The 21,391-nt window shown below is 39.3% G+C and overlaps 4 protein-coding genes across 7 annotated transcripts in view; 3 read left to right on the forward strand and 1 right to left on the reverse strand.

Moving 5' to 3' along the window:
- The first annotated feature begins 8,198 nt into the window (after positions 1-8,198).
- On the forward strand, positions 8,199-10,614 carry LOC135241618 (UDP-glucuronosyltransferase 2A1-like). Its single transcript, XM_064312153.1, has 2 exons — positions 8,199-8,397; positions 8,806-10,614. Exon 2 carries the CDS (start codon positions 8,851-8,853, stop codon positions 10,426-10,428), a length of 1,578 nt encoding a protein of 525 aa, XP_064168223.1. The 5' UTR covers positions 8,199-8,397; positions 8,806-8,850; the 3' UTR covers positions 10,429-10,614.
- Positions 10,615-11,392: 778 nt separating this feature from the next.
- Positions 11,393-15,092, forward strand: LOC135241617 (UDP-glucuronosyltransferase 2B31-like). Its single transcript, XM_064312152.1, has 2 exons — positions 11,393-11,502; positions 13,400-15,092. The coding sequence occupies exons 1-2, from the start codon at positions 11,433-11,435 to the stop codon at positions 15,007-15,009; spliced, it is 1,680 nt and encodes a 559-aa protein (XP_064168222.1). The 5' UTR covers positions 11,393-11,432; the 3' UTR covers positions 15,010-15,092.
- Positions 15,093-16,342: 1,250 nt separating this feature from the next.
- LOC135241620 (calcium homeostasis modulator protein 6) overlaps positions 16,343-21,391 on the reverse strand; it is a 39,905-nt gene continuing 34,856 nt past the window's right edge. The window contains exons 1-3 of one of the 3 annotated variants that reach the window (XM_064312158.1): positions 19,402-20,420; positions 17,553-17,833; positions 16,343-17,134 (exon numbers count right to left, since the gene is read on the reverse strand). In XM_064312158.1, the coding sequence (XP_064168228.1) occupies positions 17,018-17,134; positions 17,553-17,828 (393 nt within the window). In that variant the 5' untranslated portion in view covers positions 17,829-17,833; positions 19,402-20,420 and the 3' untranslated portion in view covers positions 16,343-17,017. Of the gene's footprint in view, positions 17,135-17,552; positions 18,542-19,401; positions 20,421-21,391 lie in introns of those variants that run through there. The other 2 variants (XM_064312157.1, XM_064312156.1) reach the window with 2 other exon arrangements.
- Positions 20,594-21,391, forward strand: part of LOC135241619 (neuroplastin-like) — a 33,020-nt gene continuing 32,222 nt past the window's right edge. Inside the window, exon 1 of one of the 2 annotated variants that reach the window (XM_064312154.1) lies at positions 20,594-20,979. In XM_064312154.1, coding sequence (XP_064168224.1) covers positions 20,865-20,979 — 115 coding nt within the window. In that variant the 5' untranslated portion in view covers positions 20,594-20,864. The remainder of the gene's footprint in view (positions 20,980-21,391) is intronic. The other variant, XM_064312155.1, reaches the window with a different exon arrangement.

Here is a 21,391-nt window from a genome sequence, read left to right on the forward strand (position 1 = left end):
TCCATGTTTCTTTCTTGATAAAACTGCCTTTTCTTTGCAGCTTTCTCATAACTCTTAATTTGGGGAATTATGGGGAGCTGTACAGTGGTATGACGGCTACAGTACCTTTGATGCTCTGCACCATGGTGCATAAAGGACTTTTATTGCCCTGAGCCATTTCACTGCATGGTGATTTGTCTAGTTACCCTGGAGATAGGTCCAGCATCTTGCTGACAGTGCTTTCCCCCAGGGTTTTACATATAAAAAAAATTTCATGCCTTTTTTATGCTCAGAACATTGGCTTCATTCCTGGTCCTCTGCCACCTTCCTTGTACATTTTTAATTCAATAGAGTGAACCTCTCTTCCAATATCATGCGTATTCATAGTGACGCATGCGAGATTCTCTCGCCAGGTACACAGCTGTATGCAGAGTACACACTGTTTGTACCATGGCAGCCTCAAGGTTTTCCTCTTTTTTCTTTTATTAAATAGCAAATGCAAGTTTCGGTCTGGAAAACACACAAAAATGCAACTGGACTTTGAAACAAAATTAATTTTAATTTGTGAATTGTGAGTTCAGTGAATACTGAATGCCTACAGGTTTGCCACTTCAGCACTATTGAGGAAACCAGAATTTGGCTACAGATGCAAAAACTACTTTTATCAGATATATTCAATGGATGTTTTGAGCTAGAAGGGATAAACAGCATAGTGTGCTGTTCTGGAAGATGATCACTAAAAACATGATGTATTCTTTAAAAAACTGGAACAAAATATTGAACAAAATAATTAAAATGACAGTTACCATACTGTACTGCATAACTTTACAAATTCCAGATGACTAGCTCAACTCTCTCTTAAACTCAGATGGGTAAACTGTCTGTAAAGTAGGCCACACTACTGGACAAGCATATTAACAAAATAACTTAACATCGTGTTGAGGTTTTTGCAGCTTTTCTTCCAGGTGTTGTACAGTATTCCTCACCAAAAGAGCACAGCCTGCTCTGCTTTTCACATGACACACAAGTGAGCATGCTGATGAAACTCAAATCCCCAGGCTTCCGTGAAGGGCCATGGACCCATATACGCAGCTATCCCCTCTAGCAGTGAGGCAAGGCCAAATTGCATTTGTTGGTCATAACATCAATGGCTCCATCCCACACTCTGATGCCTTTTGTATTGCACTCGTACTCTGCAGAGCAAAATCTGATTTAACTCCCACCCTTGTGGTCCCCTGCTGCTTCGCTGACAGCAGACACAGATAGATGGCCATCCCTGCAGCACTCCTCATTTCCCTCTGTGTTTCAATCTCCCAGACCACAGAAGATGGATAGAGCACAACCTGCACTCTTTCACCTCCAGTTCATATGCATTACATGCGAGCATAACTCCTTATGATTTACAGTACAAGGGCTACACAGTTGGAATATCTCAATGAGTAAATGATTGGCCTAATTCCTATTTTTATTTATTTATTTTTTTAAATATGAAATCCACTGGCCCTTTCTTTGCATGCTCAGTGGTGTTGGTGTATAATCTCTATAGACACCAATAACCCCCTTCTCAGTCTGTGCTGTGGAGAGTGAATGGCATTTGCTCATCTATTCCAGCCCTGAGGGTCTACCTGAAAATCTCTTTGCACAGTGACAGCCACCTTGAGCATATCAACTGCTGCTACTAGGCTCCAGGGCAAGGCTCACTGTCCACAGCTTCAATTTAAAATATCATCATACTGAATTGGAAACAATGGAAGTTCAAGGAGATAGAAACAAGATATTAGATTATTAGTCATGCTCAACAACCAACTCAGCAAATGTGCACTGCCATGGTTCTGTGGTTGCCTGCGTTTCCCTTTTTGGGCCGCCAGATGGCGGCCCTTCAGTTTTTAGTTCTGTTCTTTTACCCCGTTTAATTGTATTATTGTTTTCAATTATTCTATTATTGTTTTTGGGTTGTCTCGTTTTCCCTTCCCTCTCTGTGGCCCGATTGTTCATTGTGCCCTCCTGTGTCTCGTCAGTGTCGTGTCTATTTTAGCTCCCCTCTTCCCTGACTCAGGTGCTGGATCCTTTTGTGTGCGTGTCTGATTGCGTTTCGGTATGTGCTTCCACGTGCTTTTTTGATTCTGTGTGTTGTCCTGAGTGTTTTCTTCCCTGCCCGTATTCTAGTTTAGCATTGATTGGATTTCTGGATTTTCTTTGTCTTTGCGTTTTAAGAACTTTGTTTTGACTTTGAGTCTTGCACTGCGTGGCTTGTTTTTTGATCTGCTTGGTTTTGGTTCTTATTAAAAGTTACTTTCTCGGTTTGGATTACCCTTTTGGACTTTGAGTATTTTTTGACTCTGCGTTTGGGTCCATTCCCTCGCCTCCGGTGACAGTGCACTGCTTGCAGAAAGATGATTTGTTGTCTGCTCGTGGCTGAACTGTAATTTTCAGTCAGTTCTGTTATTTTCTACCATGACTGGATGAAGCAAGCACAGCAGTCGAGGCACTTTCCCTTTTTACAGTCGTCCAAAAGTGAAGACAGATAGAACATTTAACACTCTCGCACAAGTACAGATATTGAGGAATAAACATGTAAATGAGGCAAAGAGACATTGGATTAAAGAGTTTGTCAAATGTCTTTTTTTCTAAATGGTTTGAAATGTCCATATCTATACAGTATTTGTGAAATTTTGAATAATCGGAGCAACTGAATTTTAACAATGAAACAAAACAAGGCAAAAAATTTGGGTATATTTTGACATTAACATGCCAAAATAAACTCAGAAATAAACCTGGAGATTATTTTAAAAAAAATAAACTGCTGTACATGACCTGGCTCCCGCAAACATCATAAACAAGAATTTATTTTGTCATCTTCCTTTAGACTGTGCTGCTCACTTACAACAATAAATCAATATGTCAACATATGAGAGAGAATGGCAGGAGGGTTGTGTGTGTTCCAGAACATGTATGTGAGATACTCACAAGAGACAGGAATCACTGTGGAGACCAAAACCTTCCCCTTCAACTGAGACACTTAAATTAAGGTGATGTCTTATCTGGTATCATAAATGAAGATGAGACTAAGGAGAAAACCAGACACTGCATATTATTCTTATGATTTGTTGTATACCTTGTGGGTATGATTGAATTCTGCCAGGGAGAATATTAAGGAGGAGTGTTCTGTAATCTTATTAATTTGTAGTGATACAATGGAAAATGGCTGAACATTGCTTGCACTGGGGTCTAATTCTTTTTAAATTAAATTACAATAATAGTCTTTTCATTGAGATCATACACACACACACACACACACACACACACATACACACCTGTGTGAGAAAATTGCCTTTCGTAACTACCTTACCACAGGGGCACCAGAACTGGGGGAGGGGCATTGCTTTTTTTTTTACAGTAGCTATCATTACCTAGTTGGCAAATGTTACTATTTTAAAGCTAAATTTAATTACCACACACATTTATCTGTACTGGTTTACTTTAAATAGGGTGAGTTGTTGGAAACTAAACATTTGCTAGTTGTCGGTCAGTGCATTCTGCCAATGATGAAGCAGAACATTTACGTAACTCTTTTAAGCATGTAATCGATGTTGGATTCATTGCAACGGTTGCTTTATTTAATAATGTCTTGACTTTATCTAATTTATGTTCTTTCCTTGTTCTGTTGACTTGTGATCTGCTAGAGTAGTGCTTACATTGAGCCCGGTCTTTTCAGAAAAGAGCACTGCCATTCTGCTTAAATGCTTGCATCCAGCTGACTTACAGCATATCATCACATCCTTATTTCTATGAATTTTGGGTGATCCCACTGGCAAAGTCTGATGCTGCAGCACCGAAGTGGACTCTGGAAGTCAGCATGAAAGTCTGCATGAGCCCCCTTGCAGACTTGATTAACCGTAGAATTTGCAGCCCTAGCTGCTCTGGACTTCACAGGTATGCGCTCATTCAGTCCGCCAGTCTGCAAGTGCAGGGAACACTGGACATTTGGATTCAGCAAACAGTTAAGCTACAATAGGCCTCATAAGTCTGACTTAAGGCAGAACAAACCTTTACTCATATATGGATTTACAGATCAAAGCATAATTTTTCTATGGTTAAAATGAATGGGAGTTTCACATAACCATCCCCGTCACAGTCTGTGATTGTAACTGGTGTTTTAAACTTGGACGTTTCTATCCAGACACATTTCTCTCTTAAGGCACTCCATCCACTGAATTCTCATGGCGCTTTCCAACCAATATAATTATTTTGCTAACACCAAGCTAACACTGCTGCAAACATTATTTACGACACAGCTAGCCTGGTTGCTTTTCAAGCTGGTCAAAGTACCGTTAGCCAGAAAAGAAATTTAAAGAAAGTACTCCTAAGAAATTACTAACAGCAACAATAACAACAAATATATTTACAGTGATATACATAACTGTACAAAACAAAAAAAAATAATAATAATTTATTACACTTACGGGTAACCGTAAACTGCTTACTCATGTGAATGGTAGCTGGAAATGATGTAGTATGATGTTGTAATTGTGCAACAGGTCTGTAACCATTTAGCAGTTAGCAGTTTGTTATTAAATTTATTTTTTTTTAGATTATAAAATGGGTGAAAAGTTTTTTTTTTCCCTATACAAACAAACGTCCAAATGTCATAAATTATTTTGAATGAATTAGGAAAACGGCATTTATTTCTGCCATTGAGATATAAAAGAACCAGAGACAGCTTCCGCTTACCGGTTCCATGGATTCCGATGGGAGCTGCTCATTGGCACATGAAGCTAATTCATGGAGGCTGCCATGTTTTACTACCTGGCTTCTTAGTGCCAGAGCATGCACACTGGGTACCTAAACATGAAAGATCACAGTAAACCCAGAGGAATGACTTGAACTTGCGGGGGTGTGCTAAGAGAAAGCTTTCAAGTTGCCTGACAAACTGTGAAAAACTTGCATCTCATAGTTGGCTAGCTACATGATTTTATGGAAGAAAACAAGAGACTCACTGGGACAAGGACTGGTTTCTAATGTTTTTTAAATTAATGTAATAAGTAAGGCGATCAATATTTTTATAGAAGTATCCGGCTAGTCTACACTTGACTGTAACATTGCTAGCTAACAAGACAGAATTAGTCAGAGGTTGTGGTTAGCTAACTAATAACTATTAATATGTTTGACAACCTAGCTGCCGAGCTGTCTAACTGGCTAGCTACAACTAGCCAGCTAGCTAGACAGTAGAACAGTTGTACTGTAGCTGGCTAATTAACTTTTCTGAACGCGGATGGCTTCAGGCACACTTGCACACAGCAGGAGATTAAATAAAAGCCTTTATTATGGAATAGGCTTGTGTCGGAAAGACAAATTCTGGTTCACACCTTCTTTATTTTTAATTTGTATTTTTAATTTTTTCAGCCTCCTGCTGTGTGCAAGTATGTCTGAAGCCAGCAGTGTTTAGCTTTTTTCCTCATTCAATAGTTGTCTTTTTTCTTCTATAGCACCTATAATAAATTATTTGGAGAATATTATTTGGGGATTATTTTGAGCACTTTTCAGTTTACTTTCACTTGAAGGTGTTTCTCAAGGCCTACCAGTTACACAATGGCTTGTGCAGGACCATCTGTGGGTTAAAAGCATTCTCTGTCCCACACAGAGAAAATTTGCTCCAATGACTTCTCATTCTGTTGTGTCCTAAAACAAACCTTTCACTCATGCCCGCCCAGATTATGCTAAAATGAACTGACATGAACTCCAGATCCCCTACCCTTTCCTCCACAGCAAACTTCCACCTCACCCCACCTCACATGACACAACACACTAACACACAGTACAATTTTGAAAACCCCATGACCAATGGCTGGGAAACTCAACTGCCATCAAGCAAATTTACCACTAATCAGTCCGATTATTCTGGATAATATTTTCCTGGGGGCCAAATGTGGAGAGTCATTTCTTTTAGCCATTTATCACCAGTCAAAATATCTCAGACACTGTAAGAATTGGTGCATTGATTCAGACGTGCTCCATCTATGCCACGGTCAACAGTCAACCAGGGCTGGCTTTTTCCAAGCCCAAAATAGGTTATTCTGGGCAATTGCACATCTGGTCTCTCGTGGAAAAGTCAAAATAGTGACTCTTTTTAAAGCCTGGTGACTGAGATTAACTGAGGATACTCTGCTGAGTTGGCAGCAGGGAAGGGTGTGCAGGAGCTACTGCTAGCCCCAGAGCACTGAAAATGCATCCCGTCAGTTGAGCACCTGTCGGTTATCATGGAAATGCATTATAAAAGTTTAATGTAATTTTTTATCAGCTGAAAGACACTGTTACAACTGGTCAGGACAGATATTTTATCATTTTTATGATTGTGTTATGTTGGCTTCAAGGCATAGTTAGAATGAAGTGTTACCAACTGTTCATACTTAAGGGATGAAGGGAGGCATTATGGTTTAAAGACACATGGAAGCACTTCAATCTGCTAATCTGTAAATTATCTACATCCATTCCAGAACAGTGCTGGAGATAAAGAAGAATATTGGAACTTGAACTCATGGGGAGAAAACCTCTTGAGTGATAAATATATGAGAGTGAAGGGTCAGGATGATCAGCTCATGGCAGCTGTTGCTATTACTTTGCTATTACAAAGGGATTTGTAACCAGGTGTAAGTGCAATTTCAATCAGTTTCAGTTTATTTGTTTCATGTATCACATGATCTATGTGTAAAAACGGCTGGAATTTCTACATGGTAAAAAGAAAATGTATTAAGATAATACCTTTTAGGAAACCCCTTTATTAGAACATCCTAGGAAGTACACAAACATACAGACTATAACCTAAACCTTTGATAACTAGAAGAAGGAATGTAAAAGGAGGTCTTGCCATTTGTTCTGTGTCTGACCAGTTGTCTCAGTAGATTGGCTGGAGTTACACAAGGAGAGGCCAGTGACTCTGAGCATATAAACCCTGTTGGTTGATTGGATTCCACGAAACAAGGACAGAACAGGACATACTAAGAGAGTCTTTGTGGAACACGGAGGAACCTGAGTTTTGGAGGCAATTTGCCAAATGAAAACTTAAAATACATTTTTAAAAACATTCAAATTAATGTTTTTATAAATGTTCACATCTACAATTTGCAAATACCTTCTTATTTTGAAAGTCATGCTAATACATTCATTTTATTCATACTGTTAATAAATGTGAACATGCTCTAGCTTATTTTATCTGTCCACATCGGGCCTTGTGTAATAATGACAGTGCAAATTGTTTCTCCACTATGCTAAAGTTTACCTTCAGATAACTACCAGCAGTCTTGCACAAATACGTCCTTTGACATATTTCAGCGTTTATCCTCCCTTAGTTAATACGTAACTGTTGGTGTAGTAATTATAAATGTTAATACATATTTTAATAAATGCACAGGGAGCACATCACGCAAATGGCTAGAGACACTTTAGTAATGATAAATTGACATTATCTATCTACAAATTCCCTCAAACAGTTGTAATAGACTAGCTGTTGTTTCTTAATTCTGAAGTGTGAGAAAAAAATCATTTTTTACCTTTGAAAATCAAAAAGAAAACAAATAAAAAAATAATAATAATTTTGATGCTTTTAGAATAAGCTTCTTTTGTTCTTAATGTATAGTGTAATTATCAAAGATGATGATTTTTGAATGTTTCTATTTCAGATCACAAAATGGTTGTGAAAGGTACTCTAGTTTATAGACATGTCCCGGTTCAGTTTGTGCAAAATACATTATTAAATAAAAAATATACATAATTTATATATATATATATATATATATACATAGAGAGAGAGAGAGAGAGAAGTCTATCTAAATAATGTTTTATTTGGTTATTATACTACATTAAGCAAATGTTCAATGAAATGTATTGCATAATAGAAACCACGTGATGAGGGAACATTTTACTCATTTTTGTATGCCATTTTCAATAGGTACAACACTTTTTTTCAACCTGATACATTACACAAAATGCTTTATCTGATAAAAGAAATATCATATCACATGTAGCTCACTTACATGTGTACTTTCATCAATAACCAATTATACTTAACCCTTGCCCACCTGAAAATAAAGCAGTGCGATCTCATGGGGACTGAGTGTTTCACAAATGTGCTTTGTGTGCATAAAGGTCCATAGGTTCAGGTACACTGGGAATGCCAAAAATATGCTGCATTGTATAATGTTCCTGAACTCCATACAGACTTTAAATACAACTAAATGTAGGGTGAAGTTTATAAGAATTAGTGATAAGGATAAAAATTACATTAAAAAACATTAACTAAAGACTTTCAGAATAAAAAAAAAAAACAACAGCTTTGCCCTTTGGACTCCATTACACAGATGAGTGATGCCTGTAAAACTTCTACTCTTCTTTGCAGTATTGGCTGGCTTATTCTTGTCTTGGGTAAGTAACGTGTAGCCTCTCTAAATTGTAGTAGTGCATTAATATGTTTGAATATTTCAGAATGTCACACATTCTTTCTGAGATAGATCGGATTTTACTGTCTTTAATCTGTTATTTGTTCAGCATGCAGCTAAATATTGCACTGTATATATGTCTGTCACTAATACTGATGTTCACAAATAGCCAGACTAAATGTTTATGAACAGCTTCATTTTGCATAGTATCTGCCTGAAGAACAGCCCACTGTCAATACAGCACAAACTTAAATGATAAAAAGATTTATATTGTAAATTAGTCTATATTTCTTTAACAGATTTTACTCAGTGTAAATTATTACTTTTTTTCTGTTTATAGGAACCGTATGAAATTTGATTTGATAACTAATTTTTGAAGCATTTCCCATTTCAGAGTGGTTCATATATTTCAGGATAAATAGGAAGATTCTGTGAGAAGATGCATCACTCATACTTCATCCTAATCACACTACTGATCTTCACTCTGCCTGGTGTACATGGGGGGAATATCCTGGTGGTCCCATTGGATGGCAGTCACTGGGTGAACATGAAAGTCCTGACTGAAGAACTGGCTTCTAGGGGCCACAATATCACTGTGATGCGTGCCTCAAACAGCTGGTACATAAAGGAAACATCCCCTCACTACACCTCAATCACCATTCCAAATGAGGGGGGCTTCGACGAAGAGGTCTTCGGTACATTTGTGAAAAGGCTGCTGCAGATTCGTAGAGAAGGAGCCTCCTTTTGGATTCGTATGAGTGTAGAAATGGAAATTATGAATCAGTTTTCAGAGATTAATAAAAACGTGTGTGAAATGATGGCCCACGTGTTTGAGGATGAGCAGTTAATGCAGTCTCTCATGGATGCTAAATATGATGTTGTTCTAACTGATCCTGGCTTTGGTGGTGGGGTGCTGCTAGCTCATCGTCTTAGTCTTCCCCTGGTTTTCAATGTAAGATGGACTATACAAGGGGAGGGTCATTTCGCAATTGCTCCCTCACCATTATCCTATGTTCCTTTCCCTGGAGCAGAGTTAACAGACAAGATGAGTTTTTTTCAACGTGTGCAGAACATACTGGCATATGCTTTTGGATGCTGGCAGGTTGAAGCCATTGTAAAAACTCATTATGTTGAATTTTCCAAACGATATTTTGGGCCTGAAGTTGACTACTTCTCACTGTTTCAGGCAGCAGATATATGGCTCATGAGAAATGATTTTGTCTTTGAATTCCCTCGCCCTACAATGCCCAATGTTGTGTACATGGGAGGGTTCCAGTGTAAGCCTGCTAAACCTCTTCCCCAGGACCTGGATGAGTTTGTGCAGAGCTCTGGAGAACATGGAGTCATTATTATGTCATTGGGGACTTTAGTTGGTTACCTTCCCCAAGATATAGCAGAAGAGATAGCTGCTGCTTTTGCCCAACTGCCTCAGAAAATCATCTGGAGGCACACAGGAGAAAGGCCAAAGACTCTGGGTAACAACACCCTGTTGGTCAAATGGATGCCACAGAATGATCTCCTGGGGCATCCAAAGACCAGAGCCTTTGTGGCGCATGGAGGAACCAATGGAGTTCAAGAAGCCATTTACCATGGTGTTCCACTAGTTGGCCTTCCCCTGATGTTTGATCAGCCTGATAACCTTTCTAGAATGCAAGTTAGGGGAGCAGCTAAGATTGTGGATATTGCTAACATAGACAGAAGCATCTTCCTCCAGGCCTTACAGGAAGTGCTTCATGAACCATCCTACAGGATGAACATGCAGAGACTCTCCAGGCTGCATCTGGACCAGCCAATGAAACCACTGGACCTTGCTATGTTCTGGATTGAGTTTGTCATTAGACACAAAGGTGCTGCTCACCTGCGCACAGAGTCCTACAGGATGCCCTGGTATGCCTACCACTCAGTGGATGTTATGATTGTGTTATTGGCTGCTGTGTTCTTTATCCTATTGACTACTGTTGCTATCATCAGATTTTTGTGCTGCGGGGCATGTAGAAGAAAAATAAAATCTGATTGAATGTACTGCATTGTTATTTGCTTGAGAAATGTAACTTCAAAGCTTTACAAATAAAAGGAATTGGTGAAAATACCTCTTGAAATTAACAACTGCCTGGCCAAGCTATATATTTTAAGTTGTATTTGTATTGATCAGAAAGCTATTGCTGTAATTGAAAATTCTTAGTAAACTCTCTATTGAACTATATTCCGTGTTTGATTTATTAATAGAAACTACTCAGTTATTTTGTCAGTTTAATTAATGCAGTTGAAAATAGTCAAAACAAAAAATTGCATGTCCTGCTTTTCACACCTGCAGCATTACAGTGATGTTCTCCACTACTCCACTATGTCACTCTGGATATCAGCGTCTGCCAATAAGTTGTAATATAACTGTAATGTAATTACCAGATATCCAGAACATTAGATACTTAGCAAAAATCCTGCACTGATTTTGGTTAATACTATTTTAACTTTAGTGTTTAAAATTTGATTGGCCCCAGCAGTTTTTGTATGTGACAATGGATATTTTAGATACGTAAAGACGTTTCGCAAGACCTACCTACAATGGCTGGCGTAGGGGCATCAGTGGGTTTGTGGTTTAAAGCATGGAAATGTGCTTCAAGTGACTCCAAAGCGGCGTGAAGAAATTACATTACACTCATAATGCATTGTCATGGTAACCAAGAGGCACTCAAATGACAGGATGCATTTTCAGTGTTCTGAGGCTAGCATCAGCTCCAACTCCTGCTCATTAGGTCAGATAATATGCCATTTTTATGATTGAGTTAAGTAGGCTTTTAGGCATATAGTTAGTATAAAGTGTTACTTCATTCAGCCATTCATTCGGATAGTAGTGTTTTATGTTTCAAAGGCACATGGTAGCACTTTAATCTTCCAATCTGTGAATCATCTACAGCTATTCCAAAGCAGTGCAATCATTTGTCAAAGATAAAGTGGAATATTGGAACTTGAACTCATGAAAGAAAAAAAAGAAAAAAAAAACTGCTCCTGAGTGATAAAGATATGAGAGTGAAGGTCAGGATTATCAGTTCATGCCGGCTTTTTGCTATTCCAAAGGGATTTCTAAGCACGTGTAAGTGTATTTTGAATAATTTTCTGTTTATTTGTTGAATATATGATCCCAGCTATTGCATATCCCAAATGTATATCTTGTTGACTGTGGCAAATAGTGTAGGTTTTCAACTTTTTATTAACAGACTAGTAATCCAGTTTTTATACTCATGATAGAATGGAGCTAAGTGTATGATTGTTTATGCTGCTATTAAGATGAGGGGATGTACAAATTAATGCAAAGCACAAATTGATGAGACTACTGCATAATCCTAATGAAGAAAATTACTAACCTAACATACTGTTAAATGCAAAAGTATTGGGACAGCCGTAGCAATTTGGTTTTCCTCTGTACTAATTAAATGTACATTTCAAATCAAACAATGACTGTGAGGTAAAATTGGAATGTCTATATTTAATGACTTTTGTCTAAAATACTGTATATTGAATTATACCACAAAAATGTCACTCAATGAGTCAAGTCCTCCTATTTCAAATCAGCATAAGCATTGGGACAACGTAAGTTATGAAATTTAAGGACTTGCAAGGTCAATATTTTGTTGCATACCCCTTACAATTGATGACAACTTTGAGTCTGTGACTCATGAACATCACTATGTTCATGATGTGATCCTTTGAGATGCCCTGCCACCTTTACCACGCTCTTCAGTTGCTGTTGTAGCTGGTTTCGACTCAGTTCCTTGAGAAGTGAAACATGTTCGATGGTTAAATCTGTGATGACTGCTGCGTCACACTACCTTGTCTGATAAGCTCCTTGGTTAAGCTTGCTGTATGTTTTGGGTTGTTGTCTTTCTTTATGATACTACCATGGTTTGTGCATTCTGAATACGCGGACAATATGTTCAGTACCTCGGTCATTCTGTGCGCACACTGGTCCAGCGCAATAAGATGGACGCCAGATGCAGCCATCGGCCAGTTCTCACACCGACTCCACCGTGCTTGACAGATGAAGCAGTGTACCAAGGATCCAGAGTAGTCCCTCTCTTTCCTCACACGCATCTTTTATTTTTTGCAGATTCCAATCTCGCCTTTCTGTTCTTGGTGCTGTTGAGAGGTTTACATCCGGGAGTGTGGCCTCTGTAATTTGCCTCTCTCAGTCTTCCTGCGATACTTTCACCATCAAAGCATGCAGATCAGTTACTCCAGATTCCAATTTTGGATTTTTTTTTCACAGCTCTTATAATCATCCTGTAATCTCTTCTGATAACCAGATTTTATCATGAGACCAGGCCTGATCGCTGGTGATTCCTAAGTCCTCCAGTAGTTTGTTTCTGGTTTATGACATTCCAAATTGTTGGCTTTTGAATACACAAACATTCTGCAATATCTTTAGTCGATTTTTTCTTTTCTTTTATCATCACAATAGCTTTCTTGGAAGTCATATTCACTTCACTGGCCCTCATATGCAGGATACTTGTCTTGTATCTTTTAGCTTATAAAGTGGACTCCACAAATGCTTCCAAACAGTATAACCCATGTTCTGACACTCACATCATTCCACATATAATTATAGTAATATGGTAAACCTGTGATATTTGAAACCGCTGACAGTCATTTGCTGACTTGAAATAGGGAGATGTGACTCGTTGAATGACATTCCTGCAATAGAGTTCAATTAGTGTTTAAAACAAAGCACATGAAATAAATGCAGTCATTGTAAATTTTGCCTTTAGTCATTGATTTGAAATAAAAATTTGATTAGTACCGAACCACTGTCACATTACTATTGCATTTACCTGAATATTACACAGATCCTCATCAAGTTATCCTAATTCAATGTTATACTTGCACTCAAAGTGGCTGCAATCTGTTTATGGTCACACTGTAAATGACATATAATTAGACACACAATGATATGATTATTCAGTTGAACCTGTTGATTTCTACCTTTTTTTCAGTGACCACGACCATGGCCATTCTTTCATGGAGATCTTTGAGGATTCTGGGGATTGCTCTGGTAATGTCTACAGTCACGTCCTGTGTTAGCAGTGGAAAGGTTTTAATTTTTCCTATGGATGGAAGCCACTGGGTGAATATGAACATACTAGTTGAGGACATGCACTCCAGGGGACACGACATCACTGTAATACGATGGAACACCAGCTGGTACATTACGGAAAAGTCTCCCCATTACACATCAATCACCCTCAGTGACAGGACTGGCACAGACAAAGACTTCTTTGACAAGTTCCTGAGTGAGTTCTTGGAAGTGCAACGAGGGAATAGATCACTAATGACTTTTTTCAAAATGCAGAGTGACTTTTTCACCATGCTCTCTCAAGCACACCTAAGCATGTGCACAATGGTTAGTGATATTCTAGAAAATAAAGAGTTAGTGAAAAGGCTGCAGGACGCTCGATATGACCTGGTCCTCACTGACCCCGCTATAGCAGGTGGAGTTCTATTGGCACATTACCTTCAGCTGCCATTGGTTATGAATGTTCGCTGGATCACCAGCGGAGATGGCCATTTCGCCATTGCTCCCTCACCCTTATCCTACATCCCAGTTCCAGGATCTGGGTTAACTGATAAAATGAGCTTTTTTGAAAGAGTAAAAAATGTACTGTTATACAGCGTCATCCTATACCAGCAGTCTTTTGTGGTTGGGCCACATTACAAATTAATATGTGACAAATATTTTCATACACCATGTGATATACAAACTCTTATTCAGGGAACTGATATATGGCTCATGAGAAATGATTTTGTCTTTGACTTCCCACGCCCCACGATGCCCAATGTTGTGTACATGGGAGGGTTCCAGTGTAAGCCAGCCAAGCCTCTTCCCCAAGACCTGGAGGAGTTTGTGCAGAGCTCTGGAGAACATGGAGTCATAGTTATGTCGCTGGGGACTCTGGTTAATAGTCTCCCCAGTGAACTCGCTGAGGACATTGCCTCCGTGTTCGCCCAGTTGCCACAGAAGGTAATCTGGAGGTATGTTGGTCCACAACCTTCATCCCTAGGCAACAACACCCTGTTGGTCAAATGGATGCCACAGAATGATCTCCTGGGCCATCCAAAGACCAAAGCCTTTGTGGCGCATGGAGGAACCAATGGAGTTCAAGAGGCCATTTACCATGGCATGCCAGTAGTGGGAATCCCATTATTCTTTGACCAATACGACAACCTCCTTAGACTGAAAAGTAGAGGAGGAGCTGAGATCCTCGAAATACGAACTTTTAACAAAAACACCTTCCTCCAGGCCTTACAGGGAGTGCTCAATGAACCATCCTACAGGATGAACATGCAGAGACTCTCCAGGCTGCACCTGGACCAGCCAATGAAACCACTGGACCGTGCAGTGTTCTGGATTGAGTTTGTCATGAGACACAAAGGTGCTGCTCACCTGCGCACAGAGTCCTATAAGATGCCCTGGTATGCCTACCACTCCGTGGACGTGATAATGGTGCTCCTGGCTGCTGTGTTGGTCATACTTCTGAGCACTGTTGCTTTTGTCAGATTTCTGTGCTGTCAAGTTTGCTGTAAAAGAAAAATGAAACAAGCATAACTGCATGAGGCATGACCAGAATTTATATACTAATGATGTAAACAACAAATTGAATAGGCTGAAATAAATTAATTTAAACCATCTGTCATACTTCCAGTCCAATCAACAAGAAAACAAGAAAACAGCCAATATCACCAGAATTAAACATAACTGTCAAATGCATAATGTATCTTCATTATCACAAAACCAAGAGTAAATTAAAAAGCCAAACCACATAGCCAGTGTAGAACATGGAATCATACAATTAGCTATTGACATACACTCCCATAATGTAAGTCACACATGAATGTTGTGCAGTGCCTTCTATTCTTCTTGACTCTGTCTCTCTCTCACTCTTTCATAAAAATATACAGGAAACGAAAAAACACATGCTGAAGTATGTGTATCTGAAATACTCAAATACTTTGGTTTTCTTGTAAACATATCTCTGACCATTCAGTGTAATACTACAAAAATTATAAATGTTGCTGAAAATAGCTACTTATTTTTAAAGCTTTCAGTAATCAGGAATTATACTGGAGTCGGAAGGGTTCTTTATAGGAAGCTATAACTAACATAACACAGGTCTGGTAAAGATTAACCAAATAAAGAGTCTTTTTAAACATTAATTCCGATGTTGATACCTTCCATCAGCAAAAGATTAAAGTAGGCATTGAGTGGGCTTCCTTTAGTATTCATTAAGTTATAGTTCCCGTGGAGAGACAGACTCTGAGAGACGTAAACCCTTCCCAAGCATGACACAATCCATCCAATCCAAACTGCAATTACATCATTATCGGTGGCTCAGCAACCCCCCCCCCCCCCCCAACCCCCCACCCCCAAAAAAAATAAATTAATAAAAATACAAGTTTTAGTTGATTAGCAAATTTATTGTAGCAGTGCTCCAACCAAGGGCCTTAAGCAATGCTCATCTTGCATAATGCTGTAGGGTCACACTGTTTAGTTCAGTATGACTCTGCACTTCTACTTTTCCCAGACCAGCAGGAAAATGTCCCAGTACAAAAAGAGAAAGTTGGTCGCACAGACACCAGAAACAAGTTCAAGAAGCACATCACCTAATGCAAAATCTGCATATACTTATAGACCTCTCTCACAAAATTTAAGATTACTATTTATTCTTTATACTGGAGGTTCAAGCTGGTAATTCACCATATTATCAACACCATGCATCAACTATCCATTTAGGAAAAATATGACATTTCAGTGTAATCCCCAATGCTTATGACCACTTGATTTCATGCTGGAGACTTGAGGGAGATAGTACAGTAGCAGGTGTGTGAGTGCAGTGTGTGTGTCCAGACAAGAACATTAAAAACAATAAGAAGAGAGAAAACCTGCTGCAATAGCATTTTACTGAGAAAGACGAGGTATTATTAAAGAACACAAACATACTCAAGAACATTCTCCTCTGCCAGCACTCTTGGTTTGGTCAGTAGGTGGCAGCAAAAGCTAGCATAAGAGACCTGCTGTCAACATTGACTAGAGTTCAAACAAAATAAGGGGAATAATCACATTTACAATATTTTTACCTGTATATCCACTGTGTGCATTAGACTCACATTAAAATGTCAATAAAAAACAACCTCTGTTTGTTTTCTTAAATAGATGTATAATTAATACAGTTTTTTTTTACATTCCGAAAACATACAAGGCCAGTTTCAGACACAGTTTAAGCCTAGTTCTAAACTAAATTCAATTTTGAATGGAGATTCTACATGCAAAACTAATTTTAGTCCAGGACTGAGCTTAATCTGTGTCTGTGAAACTGGCCCATACTGTACACTGGGCTTACCAGAGATGAAAACACCAATGATCAGAATAAGCCTTTCATGACATATCCCTGAATTGCAGTGACTGCAGCACCATTGCATACAATCTCATATAAAACAGCGAAGAATTCACAAGAGAAAACACTAAAAATATTTACAAAACAGTAAACAATGCACAAATTAAACAGGGTAGTTGGAGAGGCTTCCATTAAATGTCTTTTGAAGGGGTGGCAGCACATTCATGTCATCTCATAATTGTTGACTTCCTGTATTTCCTCTTCTTGCCTGCAGCTCTCTTGAATGACATACACTATGAGTCCCACACAGATGAAAATGAGAAGAACAATGCCAATAACCTAAATGCAAAAGACAGACAACAGTGACAGTTAGAAAAGTATAAGCAGCACTGTTAATACTATCACAACTATTTTATACAAGTATGAACAGAGTATTGTAAGGCTCAAATGGAAACACCAGAATACATGTCTCATGACTAAAGGTGAGTTTACAGCATTTTGTGAATTTATAGATGAATATACAATTAAAAACAACACACAAAAAACGAATGCAATCATCCCTATGCATTTTGAGACAAACATTTAAGTAACAAAACCCAAGTCTTCCTTGTACTGTTAAACCGCAATACTGTACAAAACATTTTACTTTGAGCAAATCCACTATAAAAGACACAAAGGTTTTCTTCTAAAAGTAATAAGCCAGACATAAAGAAATTGTTAGCTGCACATTTGGCTGTTGACTTGAGGTCTATCTCACCTGAGACACAACAAACAGCTCCTGAGAGCGAAGCATCAGCTCTTGTGGCGTGATGTCACTCTCGTCTGTGGGCTCGCACCATTTCTGTGGGGCAGCTCGGTCAACAGTGACAAACCGGCCCTTCCAGTCCGTCATTGCGCACGCAAAGTACTGGCCATCGAGGAAGAGGAGGATCAGCCACACCACCGCGGGAACGAAACTGGATATGGACAGGCTCTTCGGCCAGCGCATGCCACACCTGCATCCCTGGATTATCAGCATGAGGGTGAAGGCCATGACAGCTGGAATGACGAAGAACGCAGAGGAAAAAGTGCCGTTCCACTTAGGATTGCAGGGACACTCAAACTCCAGCTCCACCAGCTTCTCCAGCCCCATGAGTATGAAGCCAAAAGCCACATTTGAAACCAGAGGGCTGTTGCTGAGTTCATTTTTCAGTCTGGTAAGCCATTGCAGTCTCCTTTCCATACTAAATGCCACACAAAATGAGGTGTGTAGAACCGCAAAACATTGGACAGAAGGTGCACATTTGTGAACGTAGAGGAGTCCAGTGATGCATGCTTAACACGACAGTGCCCTGCAGGCAGAAGGCCATATCTCCACTCTAACTGGTAGTCAGCAAAGGAAGGTGTGGTTTTGTGCTTATATCTCCCTAGCTGATTGGTCCATATGAGGTGGAAGGTGTGGCTATTTTTGAAAAGTTTCCTCCTTCAGGCTTTGAAGAGGGAAGGGATTAAAGTGGAGGGAAACTTTGTCTGCTCAGTTATTGGATGTATGCAGGACAGCTCACTTACAGTGTTATCCAAATTCAGCAGGTCAAATCTTTTCATATTATGATTAATTTACCAGAATAAACATGTTTTTTTGAACAATTATTTGTTTTTATGACAGTCCCCCACAATTTTCCCACGGGTTTTCTAGGCTTATAATTTTATTAATTTTAGTCTAGTTATAAAGAAAATTGTAACAATGGTAAAATTAATTTGTGTATGTTTCCCAGAAAGACTATATAATGCTTTCTGCAACATGGAGAGATAATACTAAATATTACATTTAAACGATAACAGTATATTACAAGGTAGCGCTTCAGGGCATCTGCGTGACATTGGGGAGTAAAACAAAATACATTCTTATCTACAAAACCGTGTGAACGACAGAGGAACAGCATTTCAATAGTGTTACAAAGTCAGCATTTGTTTGAATAATGACAATCACAGCTCATACAGTATCAATGTCTTATTAAACATCATTAAATAAGCCTTGCGCATTTGCAATTCTTAGGTTTGTTGTTCAACTCCATGAACAGCAGGTGGCAGTAGGTCTATGTACTTTAAGAAGGCAGTATGTAGTACTTTTTTGAATGATCTAACATGGCGTTTTTGTTCTGAATATACCGAAGCATGACATCTCCATAAAATAGACAGGGCTCTGACTTGAATTAAATATATAAAACACCTATTGGTATAAGTTAATCAGGTACTTTAAACACCTGTTGGTCACAGAGACTTATTAGCTACATTTAACTGTGGGACACTGGTCATATGAAAAGTAGACGTGAAATTTGCCAGTGGTGGGAATACGGCATTTATTAGTCATTTAACTGGTTCAGTTCACATATTTCACTGACGTGAGTCGCACGTGAGTGCCGTGCAGCACCTTTTGGATTAGGCTAGTTACCGAGTAAAGATAAATCGGGCTTCTTGGGAAAATTCCTGCATTCAGTTTATGTTCCTCCCATGCTTGACACTTTTATGAAAGTTTCTTCATTATATAATTCACATTTCACTATATAAAAAAAGATCCTGTTTCGTTTCTCACTCCAATAAAACGAAGTTGACACTCATTAACTCACCCAGTGCCGCTGTAGTAGGCCTATACCTACGTTCATATATAATGAATGCAGTTCATTTTCAAAGCTTAAAGCCTTTCACTTAAAAATTAATAATTGGTCTGGCATATTCTTCAAATGCTGTAGTTCATCGGCGACAAAAATAACGCTTATTTTGAACACACAATCTCCTTAATCGACAGAGCACCGCCAATTGGTTTGATGAATTATGCACCGCCGCTGAATGATGCTTCTTGAATCGCTGCTCTACCCAAGTACCTAATATAACCCGAGGAGGCACGTAATATGATCTCGCGGGATGTTCCTTCTGCCACTGGAGCGAGGACATGAAGACTAAACGGACACCGTGGGCGGCTGGCCCACGAAGCCTTGCTTATTACGAGGTTTGCCGAAGTGTTTGGCATGCCGTCGAACCTTGCTGTCCCTGGAATTGAATTATGTCGGTTTTACTTGCTTACATAGCAGGCCTAAACAACAACAGATATCCAAAATACAGTCGATTTTTTTTTCAGTAACCTGTTAAACCGATTTAATTACATGAATAAACATATTTGCTCACTTAGGCTACCATTAATTAGCAGAATCTACAGACGTTAATTGGCCGAAATGAGATATAAGAAGATATAAAAATGTTTCATATGTAATATTTTGTTTGGGAAATTTCTAATTTCACTTCACTGCTGAAATCCAGAAAAAACAGTCTAAGACCTCACAGGCAACTCACACACACACTTACAAATACATAGCCAGTATGCTTTGTTATCGACTGTAGCCTAATCTAACAGCCTACACGGATTATATGTGATAGGCTATCATAAATACATTATGCCTAATATAGTCTACATTTAATAGGTAGCCTGCGTGAACAAATAGCCTACGTTAATTCAAGTAATGAAATCCGTTTAATAGGTTACTGAAAAAAATCCACTGTCTTTTGTATATCTGATTTAATTAAGGCCTATTATGCAAACAAGTAAAACAGACACAATGATTGTGAATCATGGGAATATGGCATTTTAAATGCCCGCCCAAGAAATGGCCCATAATATCATGGTCCAGCCAATGTCCGTATTTGCAGTTAGGATTATAATCGTAGCCAGTTAACGTGACGTCATCTTCGGAATTCCGAAAAGCGAGTGTCTTCGCAAGGCATCATGGATCAGACGTCCGCTGAGTCCGTTTAGTTCTCCTAGCGTTGGGAGGTTGGTCCTTTAATTTCGCTACATGTACATCGGCATCTCCGAGCAACTGGGCTACCAGCAGTCCTCCCCTGCTGCCTGCCTGCACCAAAGAAACACCGCTTTTGCCTAAGCAACGACGTCATCCTCCTACAGCTAAGCACGATTCTGGGTGACCTGGCTTGAGCACAGCAGAAGAGAGCTGTGTCACCTCTACGTTTCTCTGCGTTGCTCCCCCGTCCCTCTCAGGTTGACCCGATCGGTATTTCTCCTCCCTCATCTTTCCTGATGATACCTGGTCTCCCGAACGACCGGAACCCAAGAATGGTGGTGCCCTGTTCAGTGATGCTGGCGGTAGTTCTATTCGGGGTCTTGATGCTGCATGTCGTCTCGGCTCAGAACGGTAAGACTCATTTAGAGTTCATGCACTGATGTAGGCTAGTACTGTCATTGGAACGTCGTGGACGGGTGTCGAACAGATTATGTGAGTGATCATGATGGTTCGACGAAACAGTAGCCTAATGAAAGGTTCGAGAGAGGCAGATGCTCGTTACCTCGGTTCATCATTTTTAATTATAGAGCGTGGTTTTCGTGCATGTTGCGGCTTATGTAAACCGAATCCACTCGCAGCGCAGAGGAGGAATTTGCTATTCATGTTTTAACCTTCCGAGTATTCTGTAGGCTGAACGAAAGGTCGAGCGAACAGGTATTTGCGAGCTTGGCTAAAATGATTAAAACGCGTTTTTCGCATAGTGTCTATGGTTGCTTATTTTCTAATGTAAAACATTTTCTACGTTACACTGAGATCACGACTG

The sequence above is a fragment of the Anguilla rostrata genome, chromosome 16 (assembly GCF_018555375.3).
Source record: "Anguilla rostrata isolate EN2019 chromosome 16, ASM1855537v3, whole genome shotgun sequence".
NCBI lineage: Eukaryota > Metazoa > Chordata > Actinopteri > Anguilliformes > Anguillidae > Anguilla > Anguilla rostrata.